The 27,009-nt window shown below is 39.9% G+C and overlaps 1 protein-coding gene across 7 annotated transcripts in view; it reads right to left on the bottom strand.

The window, feature by feature from the left end:
- Positions 1–235: 235 nt before the first annotated feature.
- KLHL15 (kelch like family member 15) overlaps positions 236–27,009 on the bottom strand; it is a 28,335-nt gene continuing 1,561 nt past the window's right edge. For 2 of the 7 annotated variants that reach the window (XM_064707118.1, XM_064707104.1), the window contains exons 3-5: positions 25,832–25,928; positions 15,488–16,199; positions 236–7,033 (exon numbers count right to left, since the gene is read on the bottom strand). In XM_064707118.1, coding sequence (XP_064563188.1) covers positions 5,924–7,033; positions 15,488–16,192 — 1,815 coding nt within the window. In that variant the 5' untranslated portion in view covers positions 16,193–16,199; positions 25,832–25,928 and the 3' untranslated portion in view covers positions 236–5,923. The other 5 variants (XM_064707125.1, XM_064707141.1, XM_064707132.1 and 2 more) reach the window with 5 other exon arrangements.

The following is a 27,009-nucleotide window of genomic DNA, read 5'->3' as shown; positions in this document are numbered from 1 at the left end:
ACACCACAGCAATTAAGACTGGGGAGACAGTGAAATGCAGCTAAAGAGAGGAGCCTGAAGTTTCTCATATAAGCACATCCAACTTGATGGGACAACTCTAACAAAATCTTACATAGACACTGCAGCGAGACGGTTTTCAAGAGTGTTTAACTGAGTCATCTCTGAAGCCCTGGAGAAGATAATCCAGGTCCACTACATTTTTGAGTACTACAAAGTTTACGCAAGAGTGTTTAAAGATTAAAAATATTTTATTTACACTTTTCTTTATACACATTTTATACATTTTTTTCAGCTTGAAACCCAAACAGAGCACATATGCAAGTCTGAGCATACTTGTATCCATGACAAGGGAAAATTACTTTCTGCCAAAAAAAAAAAAAGACGAGAAAAAATGCTTTAAAACAGTTAAAAAGAGGCAATTCTTAAATTATTTAGATACGTTTGTAGCAGTCCTAGGATAATCATTAGACAGGTAATCCAAATGTATATAGGAGGACATATACATATAATTTTGATTTTCTACAGGAAAAGTATTTCCAATAGTTAGACACAAACACAGTACAGTCTGAAAATAACTTTTCCTTTTAACTTATCAAATACATTCTTTTCAATACAAACAATCTGATATTGTACACTGGAATTGTGGGATATTATAGTGGAATTGCAATCTCCAGCATATAATAATTTATTTTAGAAAGATCTACAAAAATAACAATATGTAGGGAAAAATATTTAACATAAAAACATAATTCACTCTTCCCTTCACCTGCTCCAACACTGACATAAAAGTTAGGTGGGTCCCTCTGAGGTAATAAAAGCCCCCCTAAATATAGCTAACTTTACAGTCCTACAGAGCACTTCATTTCCTAGACTTACAGTAAGATTTTTCTACCAGAGCCATAAATAAAAACTATCTGCACATAGAAATTATTTTCCCCTAGCTACCAACATAATATTAATCTAATAAGTATTTAAAATTGATTTTTGAAAGCTGTTTTTAAAAGATTACATAAATTGAACTTAGAGAAGTGTAAAAAAATTAGTAGAGGGACACACAGGAAAGCTGTGCTCAAAACAAATTCGTTTTTCTGCCACATGCCACATACAACTGTTTTATGAAGTTTATCCACACAAAATGGAAATTTTCAAGTTACTCACCAACTTTCAAAAATAGAATACAAATGCAAAAGTAGTCATTAGCATTTCTTTTAAGCAGCTTTTAATTGTTTAACAAACATGAAAATCTCCGAATGTTAGCTACAGGACACCAGCAAGCTCTGTTTAAACAGATGCTTTAAGATGTTTTCCAGTTATGTTCTTTCCTACTCTCCTTCGGCAAACCCTGCCATGTGTGACAGATGCTTATTCAAGTAACTTCACCACCTAGATATATATTTTTATTAGCAGGAGAGCAGGAGGGATGTTTTCTTTCATGGCCCCAACCCTATAAACTCTTAAGCACAGGCAGAGTAACACATGTGCTTACATGTTTTCCTTCAAGTACCTTAGAGTTTTCTGTTTCTTTGTATTGGACTACTCACATACGTACAGTCCACATCTGAAGTGTTAAAAGAATCTGGGGCCCAATTCACTATTTATTTTTTTAAGAAAAAGTATATTAAAAAGGGAAAATACCTCTACAAATGCAACTACTTCTAAATAGACTGACAAATGCAGGCTGACACAAACTACCAGTTTATTTTAAAGAACTGTTAGTGTCTCCCCACAATGCTTACTCTCCCTTTGCTAAAGAATGGACATCATGAGTTAAGCAATGGGGTTTTTTACATCAGTTTGAATTTGCACCCGCTGAATTTTATCTGTTTCCTGAGTGTCAAGTGAAGCTTCATCCCTGACACAAGTAGGTACCATATTCTCAGCATGAGGAAATGCAGCACTTGGGATTCTGAGGCAGGAGGGCCTCAAGGATCAATAGCTTCAAAGCCCAGGAACCAGGGAAGTGTTGCAGTCAAACCCTCAGAGCTGGCTGTAACAGGACTGCTATCATCCTGCAGAAGTAGGGCATCCACATTTTTCAAAAGTAAGATAAAAGCAGGTTGCCAGGTAGCTCATATGCTGCCACTTGCTAGCAGTGCTTTCTGAAACAGCAGGATCTCTGTAAAACCAAGGTCTGCCTTCTTCCAGCTGAATTCATGGGGAAAAAAATACTCAAAGTTTCTTTTTGCCAGCTGATGCCTGCCCACAATGAAACTACCAACAAACACTTTGTGGCAGAAAGTGAGCTATTTTTTCCTTATGCAGTACTTAAAAAAAAAATCTGTCCCCTAGAACCAGACCTAGGAGCATGTGAAATGGGAACTGGCAGTATCCAGTCCCTTTTCAGGAACACTGTGCTTTTTGTCCATTGTCTCGTTTGAAAAGAAAATTTATTCCTGAAGTTGGTCGCTAAATTAAGAAATGAAGCTGATATATTTTTTCTATAAATGTGAAAAAAACCCCTAGATTGTAACTCATTATGTCCACCTTTCTAAAAAAAGGCAAGTACATTTGCTTTTCAAAGCAAGTCATATGTTGCATTTTAAATATGTGGGTGACATTCGATTTGCTGGTATTCTGTTATGGGATGGGAATAGGAGAACCTTCCCAAATCCAATAGACAAAGATCATACCTTTGCTATTCCTTGACAAATGAGAGGCATTTAAATGCTTTTTAAAACCCATCTTAATCTGACCATAATGCTCCAAATTTGGTAGTAACAGGCAATTCTTATTAGCCATCTTAGGTTTGTTCCTAGTAAGGTACTAAATTATCTGGAGCTAAATACTAAGAGCAAACATTAAAAAAAAAAATTCAATTAAAAAAATCCCTCCAAGTAACCAAAGTAACTGTCTCAAAAGTTCCATTATAGTAAAAAGGAGAAGAGAAGCTAATTTTTATATTTCAGGTCTGAAACAATGAAAGCACAGTAGATATGTAAACTGACAAAACATTCTCCCATATCCCCACCATTCTAATCCCAAGCATCCCTAATGCTGGAAAGTTTACAGTCAGCCTCTCAATGGGGACACAGCTTCAGGGAAGCTGAAAGCAACAGTTCAATTATAATTTTACAGAACAATTACTACTACAATCCTGAACAAGAGCTTTCAGAACTGGGCACCTGAAGATAAACATGAGCTTAAAAGCAGAGCACCAAACCCCATCTGGTTCTTCATTTTTCAAGTGTCAGCACTCACCAATGACTTTAGTGGCAGCTGCTGAGCGCACAGAGCTTCAGAAGGTGCTTAAATGCAGACTCAAAAATGTAACCTGAGACAACCCTATCCTTACCACTACTTTTAATAAAGTCTTGGCCATGTCTCTAGGACATCTGACTCCTGAACACCAGATATCCAGAGCCAGGGCTGCTCCCACACTGGCACTGGCCCCACACAAGTGAAGTGCTCTACTCTATGTAACGTGCCCTCGACAGCTGCCTCACACAGGATTCGCTTGCTGCCCCATTAAGAAATGAGCTGGTGACAAAAAAAAAACAAAAAAAAACAAAACCACCAAAACAAACCAACAAAAAAACCCCAACCCTAACAAACAAAAATCTCTCAACCTGTGTTTTTTTTCTCTTGTGCCCCAATATTCCATGAACTATGTACAGTCAGCACACAGCCAGCACCTAGCAGAGTCAGTTTATCTCTCCCCACGCAGGGTGATGTACACGTCTCGCAGTGAAACTGAGGTTTTAGTGTAAGCCACATTTTTTATAAGTTAGTCTATCAATAAAGTAAATTAGATTTCTAATTCAGTAAACTGAACTCTTATTAAAAAAGACAAATTTAGCTGCAAACTAGTCTGCATCAGAAGGCTGAATATCAATATTTGGTCCAGTCCCTTCTGTTGTAAATAACTTATCACTACAGCTACGATGGCAAACATTCCCTCCTTCTTTCAAAACATATGAAGATACTCGATTAATAAATCATTTCTAACAATAAACAAACCCTAAAAAATCTGCTGACTTGCCATATAGCTCCAAATACTCACATTTCAACCCAAAACATAATTCCTACAAAGATACAGGAACACAACAGGAGAAGTTTTACACATTGTTTTAACTTCTATTATTTGAAATTTCATTTACACAAGCAGATGTTATTTTTACATAGAAAATTTAGGGTGATTTTGGTCCCTTTGTAAGTGCATTCTTTTGAATTCCCTGAGTACTGTACATTCCTTTTCTACAGTGAATTCTGACTGGAAGATGCTGAATAAAGTGGTTTTGCATTGCTGCATATAAAGTAAAGTCTATTGCTTAAAATGAAAGACAGCAGCATAAGATTTTACAAAATATGCAGCTCATGTTTCAGCATCTGAACTACATGTGAGCCTTCAGCTTCACCAGATCTCTCCTGTGGGTTCTAGAAGTGGCTAATTTACATCCACAAAGATAGTCCAAATGCAGTTACTGTTATTATTTATGTCATGGCAGATAATTCTTATCAATCTACTGTCACTTATACCTGCAAGTTAGCACAATGGAATAGTCAAAGCCCTCTTGGAGCAGCCATCTCTATTCAGGCACTCCAAGGTCAGTAGCCAAAGTTGTGGAGGTTTTTATAAAAGAAGCAGAAATTATACTAACAAACCAATCACCTAACTCCACATTTTCCAAACACAGTAGTTCTTAACAGTTAATAATTAAATAATAATAATAAAAAGATTTTATCACTTCAATATCAGTACTCATATTGAAGTGTGAGTATAATAAAGTATTGACAATAAACTGTAGCATATCCAGTATCCAGTTCCAAAAATAACTGTGGGTTACAGCAGTGCTGAGCATTTGCTTATTGACGTTTTCAATTTCAACAAAAAAAGAAAACTGGGCAGCACATTGAAACCAAAAAGAAACTCAGGTAAAATGAGTTTACTTTTAAAAAATAATTTATAAAATAACAAATAACCAACAGTTCATTATGTAGCAACAATATAAAGAGTTTAAGGTTACTGGATCAATCAGTATATACTAAAGATTCTTTGATACCAAATGAGGCTTCCAGTTTCACTTAGGAACTTTGAACTATTCAGCTCATGAAAGAATACCCTAAATAGAACAGATATGGCTGAATCTGTGCACTAGTTAAAATATAATATTGTAACTGCACATAAAAAGATGCATTTATATACAGTTTTTACAGTGTATGCACATGTGTGTATACATTTTTTTACTCACCAACAAACAACACAGACAATAGAAGGCAGCATAGAAATAGTGTTTTGAATATAAAAATGCTTTGTTTTCAATTTAGGAGAAAATGTGTAATTTGCATTTTGGCAGACACTGGTACAGCTATACAAAACCAGGAAAAGGGTCATGCAAAAGGGTCAAAATTATTTTCCAAAGTAAATAAGGAAAAACAAAAACACCTAGTAGATTTGAGAGTACTTTGCAGTTAATAGGAAAAGCATCTAAAAGACAACATAAAATACAGAAATGGTTGGCTTGTTACTTTATATCTGGTTGTACCCAAGTACAGGTGATGAACTGTATTTTGATGCTCAATAAAAAATGAAAATAACATCCTTCTTCTCTTCCTTTCACAAATATTTTTGTCAAACTCAACTTATTTCAAAAGCATAGTGGTATAATGGCCATTAAAAAAACCAGAACACATTGTGGACATAAAATGTTACCAAAAAAAAGCAGACTCAAAAATATATTTTTTTCTCATACTTACAATTACATTTATTAAAAAAACAACAACAAAGCTTTCACAAGGTCAGACCAACTATCACCTTTTCTAATAAACTTGGTAAGTACACTGCCTGTACATCCTGTTTCTCTTGAGCATTTGGCCATTGTTCTTATACACAAGGAAATGTCTCTGCAGGAATTCAACTGGTTTGTAATTTTTTTCAACAAATTAGTATAGCTCTTTTGTATTTGACTGGTTTGTTCATTCTGTTTTAGCTGCAACGTCTAACATGCTCCAAAACATACTCAGGGAAGTGCAGGCTGCAGACCTGTAAGCCATCCAGCTTGCATGGCATCCTTGGATATTCATCTTCTTTCCACTTGTTTTCCTCTGGATCAAAAGTGAGAATTGAATCACTGTAATGACCATTGTAACAAAGGCCTCCAAGAACCATTATCTGCTTGTCCAGAACAGCCACACCATGACCACTCCTGCCTATTGGCATAGAAGCCAGTATAGTCCACTGATCGGTGTCGGGGTCATAAACCTCTGTAGATGGACATCCCTGAGATTCAAAGGAAGCTCTCAGGATCACACAGACACCACCAAAGACATAGAGCTTACCATTATAAGAAATCATTTTGTGAAAGCATCTGGCATAATTCATTTTGCATTTGTTCTCCCAACAGTTAGTGACCACTTGAGTTCTCCGTGTTCGCTGCTCTACCGTGCCTTCTTTACTGGGATCAAACACACACACTTGCTTAGAAGTTGAGGAGGATGTAATTCCACCAGTGATGTACAACTTGTTACCAAGCACAGTCCCTTCATGTCCGTACTTATTGACTGGGTAGGGATCCACAAACTCCCATTTATCTTCGGTGATGTCATAGCGTTCAGTGGAGTAAAAGGTTTCGTCCCTGGTTCTGCCAGCCACTGCATAAACGTACCTGCCAATGACCCCGACAGCGAACTCGGAGCGTGGCACAGACATGTCTGCCATCCGTAACCAAGTGTTCTGCCTTGGGTCGTACCTGAACACTTTGGATGACGCATGGAACTCGCCATCTGGCCCCAGTTCTTCCCCACCTAATAAGAACACGAAGTTATTGACAATGGCAAGGCAGTCTGGTCGTAAAGGTACTTGAGGACCCTCTAGTTCCCACCAGACCCTCGGTTTGTGCAAGAGAAGGATTTTACTGTTTACCATACTGTGTCCTATCATTCCTCTAAACACTGCAGTCTGGGGTTTGGCAGAACGAATTTTGTTCGATTTCATTTCCATCAAAGGCTGTTGGTGAACGCTATGAAAGTAATTCATGGCTTGGTCAACCTCATGTCGCAGCTGCCGGGAGTATCGGTAAAACTCTGATGTTTTTACCTATGAATACATTTAAAAGATATTAAAATTCTGACCAAGAGAAACAATCCAGAAAACCTAAATCACTATATGTCATTAGAAGATCATTTTACTTTGTTTCATTCAGGCAATCTTGAGAGCAATTGCATTTATGCATGAAGGTTTAAACTGATGTATTGTTATCCAAAATCCAGAAGGCAATTTAGTGATTAAGAGCAGTGACTAACATTTTCAGCAGAATAATCACATGCAGAATTTATGCTGGAATTAGGCACAACTGAAAGCCCCAAGTCTAAGAATCATTCCTTCTCCTGAAAACAACTTCTGTTCATCTTCTGCTTAATCCATAAAGTACCCAAATTAAAAATTCCATATTTTCCTGGGTTTCAAAGACACTCTACACACCCATTCTGTGGTTACCAAGGTCTACTCTAGTCTGGTTTTTTCCTGCATTCTCACAAACGAAGCCTGAGCTCTCAAATGCTAGGCTCTGCTCACACAGCTATGAATTGCCATGGGGTGGGAAGGGAAGGTACCCAACTGCACCAACCACTCATCATGATGACAACCTTAGGGTTTCCCCTCTGTGAGTCTCCAGGTTAACACAGGCCTTTAAGACAAGAAGGAAACGTCTCCACCTATAATCCTTTGGTTGTGCATTTCTTTGGCAAATTTCAGAGGTAGGTTTGAACTTCCCTTTCCCAGGTGTGAGTTACAACCTAAAAGCCATCTTTGTTCAGTTTTATTGGAATTGCAGGCACAGGGGAAAATAAGAATTCCTTCTGGGACCCTTCCTACTATCTGAGCCTATTCAAGTGCCTGAGGCTGGTCCTGAGACCATTCCAAAACATATTCCTGTCTTGAACATTTTAATTATCTAGCTCACCGTGGGAATCTCTTCAGAGACCTCACTCTTCCTGTACAGTCTGGTGTAACACAGCATTCTGAATCACTCTTCTAAAACAAATCAAAACCTGCAAGATGTTGCCAAATCCACAAACCCTCCATCAGATTTGATCCTAAATGCCAGTTTCTTTCACATAAAATTGGATTGCTTTCAAACAGTCTAAAAACCTTTAGTATCCACCAGCTCCAAATAAGAAGCAATGCTCTGAAAAAAAAAATCAGAGGCCACTCTGAAATTTCAAGTGATCACAAGGTAACACCAGGAGCTACTGTTTTTAACTATCTTTTACCCCACCTCCTCCTACCCTGTGTCCCAAAGAACAAATGCCTCAGGCGTGGTGCTATGAATTTTGACATATACGGAAAGCAATTTGGAAATTAATGTTCTTTATACCTTGTGAATAAAGCAGCTGCTTGTTCCATAAACACATACCATTAAAATTTTGTTAGCCATCTGGTAATCATATCTTCCTTGTGTAGTAATTAGGGCATTCTGCTGTCAAAGAATGATTGTTTAAAAAAAATGTTTTGAACTGCTATTATTAACTTGCACAGTTTTTGAGACAGTTTGAAACACCCAATTTCAAAAAGAAGGCCAAATATTAACCTACTATTGTAAAGTGATGTATTGCTCAAGAGTTACAGTGACTTAATGTTTTTATTTAAACTTTTTCTTTCCTCCACTTAAATCTTGGCAAGTTTAACTTATCTTTGTGTGAAAAAAAGGAAGATGGTCACATGCAGATCATATATATTACTCTTGAAGCAATGTCCAGCCTCTTTCTACTGTTTTTACCAGAAGTGATTTTGGAGCAAAAAAGTCTACTCAGGTATGGTAGTCACAGAAAAGCCACAGCAAGCCCAACTCTTCTGGGAACAACAGCTCTGTTTTCTTGTTGCAAATAAATAATATATCATACAAAGACAGATTTGCTCATATGATATTTGTTAGAATAAACCATTTACCTTGCCTGACTGAAAAGACTGAACATAAATTACAGAAAATATGCTGGCAGGGAGAACCACAGCACAGGAAAATGGTGACATATAAAGGTTAAAAAAAAATGGAAAAGGAAGTTAAAATAACAAAGAATTGTGGCTGGGCTACTTTATCCTTAAAAGGAACTTTCAAATTCTAAACCAGCAGGACTACTTCAGGTATTCCCAAACTGGAGCTATCCTCTTTGGAGTTCAATAAAAATACAAATTCTCTTTTTTTTTCCACCTATATGCAGTTCAGGTTTTCTTGGACAATTATGGAAGACAACAGGATCAACATGCTGACAATGTGAAGCATATCAGTAAAACCTGGCAGAAATGGAAATTTTTTTCTTTCTCCCTCAGCATTTACAACTCTGTTATTAGATCTAGAAACTGGAATGCCAGCCAGAAACTGGAATTAAAATAAGCCTACAACCTCATCAGTGTACTCCTCCACATAGCCTAAATCTCACCCCATGAGAGCACGCCAAAGGGAACAAGGAGTAGCTCTAATTCCAGAGAGGGACCCTCAAGACCAGAGAATCAATCTCTTAGTTTACTATTGCTTATCCTGACAAAGGCACTCATGTCAAAGCCAAGCCTCAAGCTCTTACCTGAAATGACAAAGACATGATGGAGCAAATGCAACTCCAGTTATTAACACCCTCTGTGACTGCAGCTCACGGGGAAGCTTCGACAAGCACAGCTTGGAAGAGCTGAACATGAAAATACACAAGCACTAGCAATTCTTACAATATGCAGAAAAAAAAATCCCACAAAACAAGAGTGATCAACTGCCTCACTTCTGGAAAGAAAAGCTAACTGGAGCATTCCTAGACTTGGCTGTCAAGGAAAAATATCCCTGTTTTTAGCCATTCACCTTCAACCATCCACCTTTCACCAACATAACCTCTGCCATACAAGGGCAGTACCTCTCCTGAGGCTCAAATGATGAATGTTAGGATATGCCTATAGGAAAGTACAGACTGCTCACACTTGCTTAATGCAAATGAAAACAAAGCAAATGTAGGTCATTTGACCCATTTTCAGTCATATATTCTAGAATGTTCTAGAAACATTTGAAATGTTCTAGAAATATTTGAAAGCCCTGTTCAGTCCCTAGTAAGAAAAACCCTCTGCCTACACTTTCAAGTAATTTTACAGTAATTTTCATTACTTGTGTATATTATCAAAAAAGAGAAGCATTAAAATTTAGGTGGTTTGGTATTTAAAACAACTGTAAGTTGTGAATGTCAGCAGATGAATGCCCATGGCCTTGTGCAGGAACTTCCATCTGACACCCAAAACATGCAGAAGGAAAGCCCTCAGCTTTCCAAAGCAGGCTCTGCCACTACCTGTAAGGAGCAACAAGGAGCTGATCAGCAAATATCAAAGTCCTTATCAGCAGACTCATTTTCCTGTTAGGTTCAAATGGAGAAGCTCTGGAAGGAATGTGTCCATAATAACACTCAAACAGAACACCCAGATTTCAGCAGAACAGGTGGAAATGTACAGCAACTGTCAGGAACCCTGAAGTAAAACAAATGTGCATTCCTAAAGAGTACATCATCAACTCTGAATTGATAAAAATATATAAATGCTTCAAAGCATTTTCAAAGCTTTTCTTGCAAGTGTTCTGTTATCTTGCTGAAAGGTCTCAGAGGCATTTTAAGTCGGACTTGCTTATCAACCCCAGTCATACCTGTTAAAAAAGGAATTTAATCCAAATCTAAAGCTTTGCTCATGTGATTTTCTTTACATTCTTTACATTCCTTCCATTTCTTTCTTTAATTTTCTGGAGAAAACCCTCTTAAAGAGGTTATGCTGGGACAAAACCTAATGTATGAGTTTCCACAAGATCTCCAGAGATGGAGAACGGGAACTATCTCAGTGTATGAACTACCAATGGTTCACAGTTTTTCTGCTACACAGACTGAGAACAGCATAAACAAAATCAAATGTGTTATCCAACAATAAAAGATGTAAAAATAATTAGAAACATCCATCCCTCTACTTGCCCCCTGGGGCATCCCTCCAATGCATTTGAGCTTTAATGCATTTCCTCTCTTCATTTTAAACCAGTGAAACACTCCATAAAAAGTGCTGGCTTTCCAAGTTAATGCAGTGATTAATCATTGCCTGTTTTTCTGCTGTACTGAATGCATGCTTTTCTAGTTGCAGCAGCTATGGAAGTCTCAGAATCTTCCATTTATATTATATGAAGAAGTAAAACAAAAAATTAAGCCATTACTTTCTAATTTGAAAAGTTATCTCCACAAAAGATCAGCTGTGTCCCACATTATGTTCATCAGCTTTCCCCCTCCCCAAAACCAATTATGCTAATTAATAAGCTGCAGGAAGAGCAATGAAATGCCAGGTAAGTGTTCTGTAACACATCTGACTTCAGTATACAGACTTTAAAAAAAAAAATCCTCATACAAATATTTACAGCTACTGCTCTATTTGCATTCTTGTTACTTAGGTTTATAAGAAAAAGCTTTAAAAATCAGAAAACAGGCTTCTTTTGAAGTGCCCAAACTAAACAGCTATTATTTGTGCACCTGGTAACTAAATTTTAGTATGTTATTATATGGGGTGGCTATTAACTTGCTTCCTTCTGTAGAACTTGTAAGAAACCTGCAAAGACAAACATAAGCACAGAAAAATCCCAATGGCTCGTAATTTCACTTTATTATCTCTAGTCATTAAACAGAGAACTGTTTTAAAGATTCCAACTTATTGTGCTTAGGTTTTCTAAGCCTGCCAATTCTGAATGTGTGATGCAGCTCAAACTCAGCTACCAGCAGTACAGAAGCAATGCTCCATCTTCCCAACGAACAATGATGGCTTCTGTATCACATTTCTAATAACCAAATTCTTGCTCAAAACAAAATCCTCAACTTATTTTACTAGAGATTAACCTGAACCAAAACTAAAGATCTATCAACTCCACTAACAAGAATCCTTATTATTTTCACATCTGTTCATCTCTGGCCATATTCTAACCACAATTATAAGCTGGTATGAGAACTGCTCAGTACCAGTGAAGGGCTTTGAAGGGCTATTCTGCAAGAACAGAAATCACTTCAGTGTTTTCAGCCTAACCACAGTAAGGCACAGCCTCTGTGCACCAAGGACAATGCCCTTAAATTGATTACTCAGCTGTTCCTTTTTAGAAGCTGGAAAGAGAAATTGTCAAAATCAAGCTGGAGTCTAACTCAATCTAACCTCTCAAATGAGAATGGAGTCAAAAATCTATATGCCACAATTAAGAAGCTCTGCATGCAATAAATGCTGCTAGCAAATCTATTCACATCAACAGTAATCTTAACACCCAAAAATACTGAGCCCAGCACCTATTTACAATAAAAGGGGCCCCTAACTTCATCCACATTTCTCATTCTACACTTCAGCAAACAAAGTTGTGTAAGTAGATACATATGTATTACTAGAAATGCAGGTAAATGGGAAAAAAAATTAACGCATTTATGAAAGGTAAAGTCACAGTAACATAAAACTACAATGACATCTTCTCAAAAATTATTTTCTAGGAACAGGACAGCAGATATTAAAATATAATGTGCTATTTATCCTACCTCTACAACAGAATCTGATAAACCTAGTGATTAGCAAATATTTGATTCAAGCTAGCAATTAATAAGCATGAGCTAGTCATAATAAACCTTACAGACTGGACATCTCTAGGCTTTAAGGATAGAGATTTTGAAACAACATTTCAATCTGAGTAGTACACAGAACCTAAATGGAGCTTAAACAGTATATTTCAGGGAAATCATGACATGGTTGCCTCCAGTAACACAGAGATTAACTCAGTGATCCAGGTGAAAGGCACTCCAACTCCTATCTCCAAACTTCCTCAAGACTTACAGAGCCATGGATATGTTTAGTAAAAACAGGAAAGCACATGGATAATATCACATGGATAATATCACATGGATAGTGAAACTTGTGCTTTTCCCCAAATACTTTGCCTTAACTTTCTAACTATTCCCTAAATCCTCATCTGATTTATATTTCCATTTTTTCCCATACATCTGCATGTACCTTAAGGGCTGAGGAACAAAAGGAGTACCTACTCATAGCTCAGAAGCCATTCTTCCAGGACATTCTGTAGTGAGCAAACATGCTGTACCTCCACTTGTGCACTCTAAATGCACTTCAGCCTCCAGGTATTAATCTAGACTCACTGATTTAATTTTTAAATTGTACACCTCTCCAAAAAAAATGATGTAGGAACAGAATGGCTTAAGAGGAGAAAGTATCCTTACAAGGACTTGCAAAGTTAAGTTATATAAGTTTTATTTCTATCCTACAGTGACAGGCATCTGAGAAATAGGTATTAGAAAGGTTACACAAAAGTACACAACAAGTCAGCCAGTGTACAGCAAATACAGAGTTTGGTGAACTGGAAGAGTCAACCTCAGACTGTATTTGGCACATTCATGCATTTACTATGTGCTGGCTTCAGGAAAAGGGAGGATTCTGTTTGTGGATCTCCAAAAAAGGGAGTTTTAACATTATTTCCCCATTCCACACAGAGAAGAAAGAGACTCTCCCTGAGTTACTGCCAGAATAGTGAACAGACATGCTCTTTTATTAAAAAAATAAAGTGTTCTATATTCTGATGTTGGCTCCAACTGCAGTTGTCCTTTGTCACTTGTCCTGCTGGATAACTCAATACTCTCCAGCCAGGGTAGAACACAAATGCATTGCTAGCTGCAGTAACAAATGGCATAATTAGCTCTGCTTCCCTCTGCTGAGCTGTCTCACTCCATAATCTGCACTGGCTTTTCTCTGCTCCCACACACAATTAACAGAGAGGGTATCAGCAGATAAAGCTTTTACATGTAGGAACATAACCTGGCATGCTCAAACCAAGTGCTCTCCTGAAGTTGCACCTACTGGGCCACTGTCAAGATAAAACATGAGGAGCACTGTATGCAGGATTTATGCCAATGATCCCAAAACCAACTCCAGAAGTTATACCCAAATATAATGCTGAACATACACTTTCACATGCACTTACAGAAATTGAACTGAAGACAGCTTGATGCTCGAACTTGCATCCCCAAAATTCATAATGCTGAAGCAGACTCAGATAAATCCTGCCTTATCAGATCAACCTCAAAAAATATGTTGTGAATTCTGTAGTTTTATTACTGAAGAGCTTAAATGATGTAATAATATGGTAGAAGTGCTATTTAAAACAAGACACTACACAGTATCCTGCAGAGTTCGGCTCCTACTAGTTAAAAATATTTTAACCCAATATAAACATTACATCAGTGTACTAAAATATGTTTAGGTATTTATTTTATTTATGTCTATAATCCAATTAGCATCATAAATGTATTTTATGTATTATTACTTCCTATACTCAGTTCACACACAGAGAAAAAAATCCAAAATATAAAAATTCACTAGTTTGAAGTAATTAATAGCTCTTACAATCTGAAATACAAATAAGAATTACTGCTTAGATGATCCAGTGGCCCTTAAAACCATTAAACTTGCTTAGATGATCCAGTGGCTCTTAAAACCAATACAACTGTGCCTATGTATTCACTAGATACTAAAATAAAACTACATGGAAGATTAATTTGTAAGAAGCACAACAAAAACATGGGTTCTGAATTCCTATTAATTTGCTGAGAGGTAAAAAATACAGAAGCTGAAGTTGTATCTTATAACACAAAATTAACATTGTTAAAACAGCACAGACCAAATAATTCCTAACCTGAACACTGTTACTGGCCTGTATGAGAACTGCTTACAAAGTATTGTAATCTCTGTACTGTTAATACATATTCAGAGATTCTGAAGAACTAGAAAACAAATTTTTTTTGTCTGTTCTTCAATAGTGGAAAAGGCAAGTTCTCATTTAACTCTTATTACAGACAATGGAAGTTAACTATAAATCACCTGTTACAAAGAGTCCTCTGATATTTAAAGTAAATCATTACATTTGACACCATCAATAATTTTTGATTGTATTATGTCTTGTGTACAACCAAGTGTATGAGTAACTTTGCAGGATCAGGGCTTACTTCTAACTGCTGTGTAATAGCACAAGCACTGAAGATACAACAAGAAAACTGCAGATTTAAGAGCAGATGCTACTTTTCATCTGTAAATAACTCTCCCCTGTACTTAAGCCACATAAGATCTGCAGTCACTATTTTTGACTGTATTGGTAACAACCATCATAACATACACCCTACATATTATGTGCAGGTCTAGAGCCTCTGGAAAGCAAGAAACAACTTGTGGAAAACAGTTAAGAACATTTAAAAACCAAACTAGATACAAGTGACCTTATTTCAAAAGGTCTTTTCCATATGAAGTCACATATAAACATGAACTGCAAACATACCTGTTCTCCAGCCACTGCAGTATTATTGTCTAATAACCAAAGACAACACTTCTACATGTTTGCCTTCTCTGCTTTTCTTTATTAGAAAAATAAATGCTATCATTTTGTTCCTTTGCATAGCTTCTTACCTATTTAATGGCATGCTGCCCTAGCTAAATGGAGAATCCTGCCTACTGCTTTTCAAATGCACCAACCTTCTCAAAAACACTGGATGGTGTCATCAAACAAAACCTGATGTTCTGAATGATGGTGTCCGTATGTCTCCAGCGTCTTCTATCATGGCGCAGCCAGGCCTGCACAGCTTCATACAGCTCTATCTCTGGAAACCTGCTCAGGTGGTCATTGTCCAAGTAAGACATGAGCTTCTCAAAGCTCAGGTATGAAAGAAAGTCAGGTCTGGACATGAGTGGCACAAAATTCTCTAGCAGAAAGGAATCCAGTTTTTCCCTGACTCCTTCGATGTTTACACCAAAATCATCCAGAAGTCTCATAATTTCTGCACAGTTTTCTAAGCAGATTTTAGCTAAGAGAAAAGAGCAGCAAAACTTTACCACCTCTATAAGCTGGACATACATGGCAGCCTGAAGGATTTCATGAACAGTGTTCATACTCAGTTCAATAGTTCCATAGTACATGAATTGGAGGACATGACTGAAGCCTGTAGCTGTCAGACCTTTCAAATGGATTTTGTCCTGATCTCGTTCTCGCATGTCTGCTGTGAACATAATCCTGAAGTAATCACTCTGGGTGGCAAGCAGTGCTTTATGGGCCTGAAATTGGTGGTCTTCAATGACAAGTGTGACATCAAGAAGCAATCCCTCCTCATACAGTGCTCTGAATCCTGCAGAGACACTGGTGTCATGGATGGAGGAGCTAAACCCTTCCACGTCCCCTGCCATGAATCACCTGGGGGGAAGAAAGAAAATAAATAAAAATAAAAATAAATCATAATTTCTAATAACATATTACAAGCTCTTCCTGACCAGATAAATCCTAACTGAGATAGCTTTGAAGGACTTAAAAGTCTTCACCATTCTTTCTGTTCTGTCTCCAGCTGAAAAATCAACTTAGGAAATAACTTAAAACACAAACTTTAAATATTCCTCCCCAAACCAAATATTCTCATTTTAAAGACAGGGTAATGAACAAAAGTAACTATGCAATACTGCCAAAATGATTCCTTACTCCAAGTTAATTCATGGTCATATAATGAACTAAAAGGTTGTCATGGTTTTTTTCCTCTCCCCCAGTCAATCTTTCTAAAGAATCTATCTCAGGGGAGCAATAAAACACCCACTCTTGGATATCAAAGGTCTCAAAAAAAGGAAGCCAAACTTCCTTAACTTCAGAAATAAGCTTCAGTAGATCTGTGCATGGTATGATCTTAAAAAAACTCCAACATTTATTATGCTTTAAGATCTATGTCAACTTACTCCAAAGTTATTTGTAGGAAAAGGAACATTTTCACAGATACTATTTGAGATTGTGTGCTTCACTTCTCCTGTAACAACACAGTCCCATCATGTTCCCCCCATTTCTTACTATAGTGACTAATATTAAGTTATGAGATCTATGAAGTGCAAAATACTAAGGCAACAAGAAGCACTGACAAGAAAAGGTCACAAAAAATGATATTCTGTATAGTGGGCTTAGTGAAGCTTGATTGCTCATTAAGCATTTGCAGATATAATGTTACTTATATGCAAGCTAAAATTAAACTGCAAATAAACAAAAAAAAAAGTCTAAGAGTAGCAGGATCCTACCCTGCTAAAGTCTATTACATAATCAAAATAAAAACCTGTTCAAAATTCAGAAACTTCTCAAAATGCTGCTCAATTTCTTTGGGTTTAGGCAGGGTGAAGTTGCCCAACGCAGCTGAGCCAATTAACAATTCACCAAAGGACCACAGCAGCTGCACATTGCACATTCTCTGTCACACTGCAGGACCTGAGCTCCTGCTGCTACTTTGAGCCATTTCTGGGGTTCACTGGGCTACTCCAGAAAGTCATTCAACTCATAAACATTGCTAAAAATTAAACTAAGAGCAGGGAGGGACAGGAGTGAAAAAGACACAGGACACAAACATGACCACCCCACTCCCCAGCACACACAGACCCTCAAAACTAGGAACCTTTCTGCTTCCCAGTGAGCTGACTTCTGACCTGACACTGTGGGCTTTGGCACAAGAACCAACCTGATGCAGAGGGCAGGACACATACTTGTGCAGGAAGAGAGAGAAAGAGAAACAACTTCCCTAATTGGCATTCATTTAATTACAATTGGTTCAGCTACTGTTGTTCCACTTCATTCCACCTTAAATTACACTTCAACTTTCCCTCAGATATTTGTTGCATTTAACTCTGAATTTTCTATAACAAATGAAGCTAATGTTTTGGTACTGGTAACCCACATGAAAATCTAAATAATACCACAGATTAGAAAAACCTGCAGATTCTCCAACTTCACACAAGTCTATGGAGCCAGAAGTGACTCCAGGCTGGCCTGTGTTTCACAGTCCCAGAGAGCAGTTTCCACTCATCCCCACTTCCTCAAGCACCACGTTCTGGCTGCTGCCATTGTAACAGGAATGCATTTTATCAGACTCATCAATGGTTAATCATCTCCTCTCCTTCACTCCTCAGCACACATCCTGGAAAACCAAACTGGAGATATCCTTTGTCTGTGCAAAACTAATCTGGTGAATGGGTGTTTGTAGCCACACCTTGTGGAATTAGCAGCACTCCCACACTGCTGAAGGCTGATGATGGGTTCTGTGCACGATAAAGCCAACGCTGGGAGTGTTCTTTACAATTAAGGCATTCTCACAGAACTCAAATTCCTGGAAGTAAGAGCAGGAGCAAAGAACAAAGATGACAACCCAATCACTTTCTCACCAGTATCCAAGACAGCACCTTCCCTTCACTGGCACTGGAGACAAAGAGAAACATGCCAACTGCTCTGCACCCTCACACTGTGAGTCTCTTATTCCTCAACATCAAATGTCTACCAGAAAGAAAAATTACCATCAGATATTTTTCTTTGTTGTTGCCAACTCTTACACAAAAGCAGATGAGGAAAGAACCACTTCATGAATTTTTACCACCACAAAAAGAAGCACCCAACTGAAGAGGAGGCATAAAGCCTGACTTTGTTACAGGATTTTGCTTTCTAACTGGATTTCTGATATCAAATAAAAAAGTAAGAACCAGTATCAGCTTACATCCTTCTTTCTTTGGAGTACTTGTAACTCCTCTTTGCCCATCCCCAGCTCTCTGATGTTAAATAATAGCTGAGCTCATCCTTCCTGTTCAGGGATTTAATGATCACTTGCCTTTAAATGGGCCACTTATTTTCATAAAACATACAGTGACCTAAACCAACTCTCACTGCTGTCTGAAATGAGCCAAGAGCTTCAGTGGTCACAAGGACTCTCAGACAGTACAACTGTGGAAGTTACAGAGCTTCTGGAGACCAGTTAAGACTTGGCTCAGCATCAGTTCCATGATCAGGGTTAAAAATGGGAAAGGACAGCTGGAATTTGCAAATGTGAGAATGAGAACAAAATGACACAACAGTGTATCAGGGGATGAAAGTAAAAAATGAAGCAATATTCCCCAAGTGACAGAAGCAATTGTCTATTCATCTGGAAATGATGGGATCTCCCATCCCACAGGTAATCCTACTGAAGGGATTTCTTCAAAAGAGTATGTGCACATCTGTGTACCTGAACAGCACTGAAAACCCACAGCAACAAGCTCCAAACACAGGAAGATCTTTGCCCTTACTTTGACAAAGGTAATTACATTATGGGTACTCCTCAAAAAAAAGGAGACAAATTAACTTGTACACAGGATGGCCCTAACAGAAAGGCCACTTTCACCACCCTCAAAGAAGCAAAAGGAAAAAAGTTGGAAGTGAAGTTAAGCAGAGAGACATGGTAGATGCACCTCCAGTGTTGCTTTTAAGGAGCAAAACAAGGAAATACTACTCAACAGAATCAAAGAAAAACTCCAATTCCAAAACAAACAATCCCCAAAGAAACAAAGAAAACAAAAAACCCCCAACCAAGCCAGCACCAGAGTCCTGGGCAACTGGCTCTAGGTGGCCCTGCAGGTGGCACAGGTGACCTCCAGAGGTCCCTCAGGACCTGAACTAGTCTGTGAATCTCTGATCCTGTTGCTTTTGCACAGACACTGCAACGATGTGGGGATTTTTCTGCCACATTCTTTTTAATTCTGATTGAATAAAAATAAGACAAACATACATACAGAAAAAAAAATCATGTATATGCTATTATCCTTTGAATTTTAAATCTAACAAGGCAGCAATCACTGAAATACTGAGAAATAAACTCCACCTGTATTTAGGGAACACCCTTTAGGGCTGCAATTTTTACATCTCACTACAACTGGCTATTCCATTAAAAACATTTTAAACACTGAGTCAGCCACAAATCTCCATAACAGTAACAAAGGGGTCAACACTTGGAAACTATTATTTCTGAATGTTTTAAAAAAGTGGGTGTTTAAATCACTTAATCCTTCTTTCCACATTCCTGCTGATATTACTTTTAGTAAATCTACAGATTTCAACATTAACATATTTTTCTTCCTAAACAGCAGTGAGCATTTAATGGATTACTTAGGTAGACACAAAAGCAGTAAGACTTCTCCTTACAGCATCTAAAGAAGCTTCAGAATTCTAGGAGTGAAAAGCAAAAGGACTACTTGTCTCCCTGCATTAAATAAAAGGAGTAAATATCCTTTCCTTGGCATAAAGCCATACACATTATCAGCAGATAAATTCTTCTTTAAATCAAAAAAATGCATTGCCAGTGCAAATACACAAAGGGGTTAAAACAGTACAAAAACTGGGAAAGTAGATAATTAAATGCATATTATGCTTAATTGGTAAAAATCTTCATTTCTAAAGCTCACATCCTCCATCAAAAGCAAATAGCAATGTGGTAGTTCAAACATTTAAAAAAGCAATACAAAATACTCTCAAACCAAGTAATTTTTCTAAAGCATAGCTATGCCATTCCTCCCACACACACACTTGCAATCTTTGATGTAATTCTGAGCACTATTCAAATGCTGCACTTATTTCCCAGAGGACAATACATAACAATTTTTTTTCATATTTTCAATAAAAATGGAAAATTCAGTTAGATTTTCTTCATGCATGCAAATCACAGCTGCACACAATCCAATGGAAGACATGGAGCCTGCAGTGGTCTATAGGAAAACTGGAACAAAAAAATTCCAATGTATAAACAATGAAGGGGAGGTGGGGGGCAATGTACATTGACATTTGTTATTGTTCTGCACATATTAGAGCTGATCAGGATAATGCAGCACAGGAAGTAAGACTCTGCTGAAAAGCCAAAGGAGAAATACATTTAACCTTATTAGCTGTTCCTTACATTTTTTCCTCTTTAAGCACATAATACATTAGATTCTGCAGTGCTCTAACTGCAAAACCACTTACTTGGAACACTGATTCCTCATCTTTATTCTGCAGCTGTAATAAAAGTCTGACAGGCCTCCTCTAGACTGCTTTTTCTTGCTAAACAAGGAGAACCTTCTTTCCTCAGGGTGTCTGAGGCTCTTAGTCACAAGCAGAAGAAACAGACTCTAAATGCACTGGCTATTGAGAAGCAAGCTATACAATATCTGCTTTTGACTCATGCCCTCCTGGATTTAAAACCTCTCCAAAAGCAGTACTACCTGAAAAAGAGCCCTTTGAATATGCATTTTTATGTGAAATGTAAGCTTATATGCATTTTCTAGAGACAGAAATTTATTGTCCTTTACCAAGTCTAGCACACCAGCCCGAAGGAAAATTTCAGCTTTCCTTTACTGCTGTTCCTTAGTAACTCATTTGGGATGCTGAGACAGAACAAGCAAGATTTGTTTTGTTTACTAATTATGGAGTACATGTTCATTTTACCTATCCCAGAGAAGATATTCTAAGAAAGCATCTTTGTGGACAAGCTGAACCACAAATTTTCACATACTAAAACACTATTATCTATGAGTTACACCATAAAGATATTTCACCAGACACACAGAACCATGCTTTGGTTACACAAAGTACTAAAATAGAGCTTAAAATGCAATAATCTCTTCCATCCACCAAATGCAAACATTTAATGTAAATTTTAAAGCCATTATGCATGCTTTATTTGGTGGAGTGCACAGCAAAGGCTGCCTAGAGCAGAATTCTTTGACCCTATTCTTGTTAACATGCTTTTCTGCAGGAAGAGGACATTTCTCCATAGCCAAATGTTATACACACATATGAAAATACAACACAACAAGTATTTGAACACAGTAGCAAACATTCACAACTGCAGTGTACTGTGTTGAGTAGGAATGCAACTATAACATACAAAGTATAAATAATTCACCCTCCAAATTAAACCTTTGTTTACATGGCTTAAAACTAAAACCATTAAATTTTGTCCACCATTCTTCATCACAATCCCCCACTAACAGCAACAAAAGGAGTGATGTCATGTGGGATAGATCAATAACCAGTGGCTATCAAAGTTTTCCATTGCTACAACAATTGCAAATGTAGGGAACAAAGCAAAACATCCAGTTTCCAGGTGTTTTATCTGAAATCCTTTGTCATTAGTACACTAAATTTGAGAAACAATTTATCTTCCACACATTGGTATGCTCATGTTTAACACTTCATCCAATCCATCTTGAGAATTGCAAAAGCAGTGGGTTACTTGAGAATGGAGAAGTCAGGAGCTCACCAACCCCTGCCAGGCAGAGGAACCAGAGTGCCAGAACCAGCTGGATGCAGAGCCTGCATTCCTTAGGGCCAGAGCTGGCCAGGACAGCTCCCTGACCATCTCTGCCTGTGCTCTGTCTGGGAGCAATCTGAGCCAGCACACAGCAACAGCAGCACTTGGTGTCACTGCGGTCACCTCCCACTGCTGTTACATCCAAAGCTGCTAAAACTCAGCCTGGTTATTCCTCACTCTGTGTGCCAGAACCTGCAACTGCACTTCACAGACACTAAGGCAGCTTGAACCATCTGTCTGAAGGGTCACTGCATCACAACACCTGCACAGAAAAGCCTGCTCCCAAACACAGAGCAAGCTCAGCTCAATGCTCTTCCAACTGCACTGATACCAGAACAGGCGCCCTGGATAAAATACTTGATACATCCACCAAAATGAGAATTATCTTTGACTGGAGATACTTGCATTACTAATACCTAAAAGTTAAATAATTAGTAGTGTTGAAAACTACAGATTTGCCATTGCTCTCAAAGTGGACAGGGCTGCTCCATCCTGAATTATATCAGTCCTTCTTTTATATACATATATATATATATATATATTTGTGTCTTATAGAATGATTAATCTTTTCAAATGTAACAAAAAGGTATGAACAAAGCCTGATTCTCTCACTGTGAAGATTTTTATGAAGAAAATTATAGTGTATTTTATACAGGAAAGTAGCAAGCTAGGTATCTGTTAATAACATAAAAATCCTATCTTTTCAGATTTATAATTTTTTAGTATAATAAGATGGAAAACAGCATGAAGTAATATTCAAACTACATTAGTAAAAAATATTTTAAATTTAAATTAGGATTGCTAAACTACCCCCTCCATTTGTCTTTTTATATGTGTCTTATTGCTAACTTAGTAAGTACTCTGAGCATCTTCTGAGAAATGACATTAATTGTGCCCTTTGTTCAAGACACACAAGGTTTTAACCTCACTGCCAAATGTCAAACTCACTTGTCAGAAACACAGAAATCTCAAACATATTTCATTTCTACACATATCCCCCAAACTGGCAGCTAGATGAATGAAAAAGGTCTGATGCCTCCAGTGTGAGCTCAATGGTTATCTACTGTGCTCTGCCTGCTGAAAGGTAAATCAACACATGTGCAGATCCAAAGCAGCCACAGGGTATAATTATGGAAAGTGAAAGGAGATGAGTGCCAGTGGGAAAGTTTAAAGGACATGTGGTAGAAATTAAACAGGTTTTCTAGGTGATGGAAGGGAAAACACAGGAAGTATGTTGGTGCATGGTGGTAGGCTCAGGGGGTCTGAACGTGATCTGGGGCGATGGTGGTGCAAGAGCTGGGTTATTCTACAGGTAAGTTTATATAACAAGTCCACAGGAAGCCAGACTTCAGTAGTTCTGTCCTTTTATCCAGTAATAGCTTTATGATGCTCCTATTCCTCTTCTAAAGGAGAAGAAAAAACCCAAAGCCCAAACAATAAAAAGGCAAGAACTTTAAATTTTTAAGTGACGTTCCAGCATTCACCAAACGGATCTAAGCTCCAGTACCAACCCTGCCTAGCTCTACTCGTACAGATCACGGGTACTTTTTTCACGATCAGCTACGACCGAGGGGGGGAGGAGGGGGCCAGGTAAAATGGCCATTTTTGGGGCAGGAACTCGGATGACCTACTTCGTTCAGCCCGTGTGCTGGCACGCTGAGCCCCGCTCCACTGGGAGCAGAGCTCGCGGGCCGAGCTCCCCCCAAGCGGGGCTGCCAGGCCCGGGGTCCGCGACGAGCGGCCGCAGGAACCCGAGGGGCCCGGCGGGGCTGCGGCCGCCCCGGAGCCGCCAAGCATTCACTGTGCCCGCCCGATCCCCGCCGCAGCCCGCCCGCTCCCCGCCTGCCGGCCCCCGGCCCGCCGGCCCCAGCCCGGGGAGGAGGGTCCCTGAGGGCCAGGAGGGCGCCCGGGCCGCCCTGCATGGGGCGGGCGACGGCGGCGGGAGGGCCCGGGGGATCCTTCACCCACCTCTCGGCAGCGGCGGCGCTGAGGACGCGGCTCCTCCCGCTGGAGCGGCGGAGAGGGGCCCTGGCTCCGTGTACCATACAGCCGGGGGCGGCGGAGGGAGGCGCCGGGGGGCTGCGGAGAGGGGCAATGGCTGAGGCGAAGCCGGGAGGAGGAGGAGAAGGAGGCGGAGGAAGAACGGGGGATCCTGGGCTCCCTCCTCCCCGCCGTCCGCGCTCGGGGGAGAGGCGGGAGCCGCCCCCGCCGCGGCGCCCGGGCACCGGAGCTCCCGGCCCGGCCTCGCCCCGGAGTCCCCGCCGCCCTCACGCTTGTTTACCTTCCGCGCTGCCCCGCGCGGCCGCGGGCGCCATGTTCCCCCGGCAGCACCGCGCCGGCCGTCACTTCCGCCGCACCTGAGCCGCGCGGGCGGGCCTGGGCCGAGCACCGGCACCCGGCACAGGCATCCCGGCACCGGCACCGCCCCGCGCGGGCTCAGCCAGAGGCCGGAGCCCGGGCACGCCCCGAGGAGCACGGCTGGAGACAGCGACACCGAGAAGCATCATCTGCGTCCGGCCCGCGAGGACGCGTATCCACACGGGTCCGCTTGCAGAGGGTCCGAGTTGCGCTGCTCTCTCCCACCCGCTGCCTCCGGGCTGCGGCCAGTTCCTCCGAGGCTACGGCAGCTCCCGGTTTGCCACGGCAGCTGCCCCGGTGTAGCGCTCCATCCCGCCCCGGGCCACAGCAATCCCCGCTCGGTGCCGGCTGAGCTCCTCCCCGGCCACCGGGCAGCCCAGGTGCTGCGGGCTGATCCCAGCTGACGCCGGCCCGCGTGGGAACCGGGGCACCCGAGCCGCCCCTGAGCAGCGGACAAACTGCACACAGAGAGCACTGCCCTGAATGGGGTGAGCAGGGCTCTGCCTTAGCACAAACATCACCCCTTAGCTTTCGCTATTTTGCCATTGCCTGGCAAGCTCAGATTTTATTGAAAGAGATTAACTAACCTACGTGGACCTTTGGTTTGCCACTACCACCCGCAAACCATTTGCTACCCTTCCATGTCACTCACTGCTTTAATAGTAGGCCACAGGCTGCCTCCTCTCCCCATTTACTGCTGTTCGCATCTCTTTCACAGCCTATTTTCAGTCTCTCATTACCAGCCCCTTCCCATTCTTGATCTACAAAACAAGTGTACCTTCTCTATACCTGCCACCCCCAAGCTGAATGTCTTTCCCACCTTTCAGGGCTTCACACAATGAACCAGCTGTTCCAGGGGGTGTCTCACAACGACTTCCCAATGCTATTCCTACTCTGCTCACCTGCCCACCTACTGCTCCCTCTGCTACAATCAGCTTCCCATTCTCTCCTTCATCCCAATGGCCAGGCCTTTGCCACTCCTTACTATTCCATCTCCTTCACTCATGCCGTAAATCTGCCCCATCTCCCCAGCCACTGTTTTTAAACCTGTTACTTGTGCACTTATGGTGAAAATGCCAGCCTTTATGGACTGACCCTGCCAAGGCACCAGGTGTTCCTGCCACCTATGCCTCAAAGGAGAGGCATTCCCTCCCTTTTCCATAAGGGACATCTCCTGTTGCAGCAAGCATGTCCCCACCCATATCAAAGGCTTCAACAAAGAAAAATGAGTAGAAACCAACTTTATCAGATACAGAAATGACACAAGCAAAACTTCATGCATCCTTCTGCACCCCTCAGGCTTTTGACCTTCACAGGTTAGCCAGGGTGGAAAAAGCTAAGCAAGACTTTCATGTTTTACCTGACTGTCATTTTGCTGTCTGCAGTTTGTGTCAAGCTGAGGTGTGAGATGATCTTCAGGTCTCTTCTACACACTGTCACAGAAGAGGACCTCAAACCTAGCCACAAAGCAAAACCACAACAGCTTTGACATTTAAAACAGCTCAACATTTCAAAGCACAACAAACCCCTCCCGTCCCCTTCCCCTTCACATAGAACAATTTGCTTCTATCAAAAAATCAAAATCTGTTAATAGTGTCTCAGTTCTAGTCTCCTAAAGAAAATAAAATAATCACATTTAGGCCTCTGACAATGACCACTGGTATCAAGATTACCTTACTGAATATTAATTTAAATCGAGATTTGGGTTGACCCCTCTGATACAGACATCTCTACAAAGTCAGTGGCTAAACTGTTACCACTGGCTTAAATGAGACTATTGCAATGAATAAAACTGTGAGTATAGTTTTTTGAGCTATATTAATACACTAGTTACAATTTAATTCTAATATTTTAAACTTTATTTAATTCATACATATTCGTGTTCAATACACATATATTGACATATGATGTCAATTCCTAGAAATGTTCTTACCTATTTTACTTGGGGTTGTTCAGCGTGGACAAGAGAAGGCTCTGAGGAAACCTTATAGAAGCTTTTGGTGCTTAAAGGGAGCCCAAAAGAATGCTAGAAAATGGACTTTTCACAAGGAATAAAAAGAATGGCTTTAAACTGAAAGAGGGCAGGTTTAGATTAGTGCTAGGAAGAAAGTCTTTCCTGTGAGGGTGGTGAAGCACTGGCACAGGTTTCCAGAGAAGCTGTGGATGCCCCATCCCTGGAAGTGTTCAAGGCCAGGCTGGAAGGGGCTCTGAGCAACCTGGGATAGTGAAAGGTGCTTCTGCCCATGGCAGGAAGATTTGAACTCAATGGTCTTTGATGTCCCTTAGAACCTAAACCTATAATCCTACAATAATTAGACATTTGCAGACTTTAGACTTTTCTGGGTTTTCTTTATACTACAAACATTCCCAGCTAAGTGAATCAAAATAGCAAGAGTACTTCAGAATATGTAAAATGTACAAACTCATTATTAAAATAGAAGCAACAGTTTGTGGGTTTTTTTCATATTTCTGACAGGGTGTTTGGCAAGGATTAAGTCCTTTCTAAAAAGGCTGCTTCAAATGTGACAAAAACTATTT

The sequence above is a fragment of the Zonotrichia leucophrys genome, chromosome 1, assembly GCF_028769735.1.
Source record: "Zonotrichia leucophrys gambelii isolate GWCS_2022_RI chromosome 1, RI_Zleu_2.0, whole genome shotgun sequence".
Classification (NCBI taxonomy): Eukaryota; Metazoa; Chordata; class Aves; order Passeriformes; family Passerellidae; genus Zonotrichia; species Zonotrichia leucophrys.
This window is presented reverse-complemented; position numbering and strand designations above follow the sequence as displayed.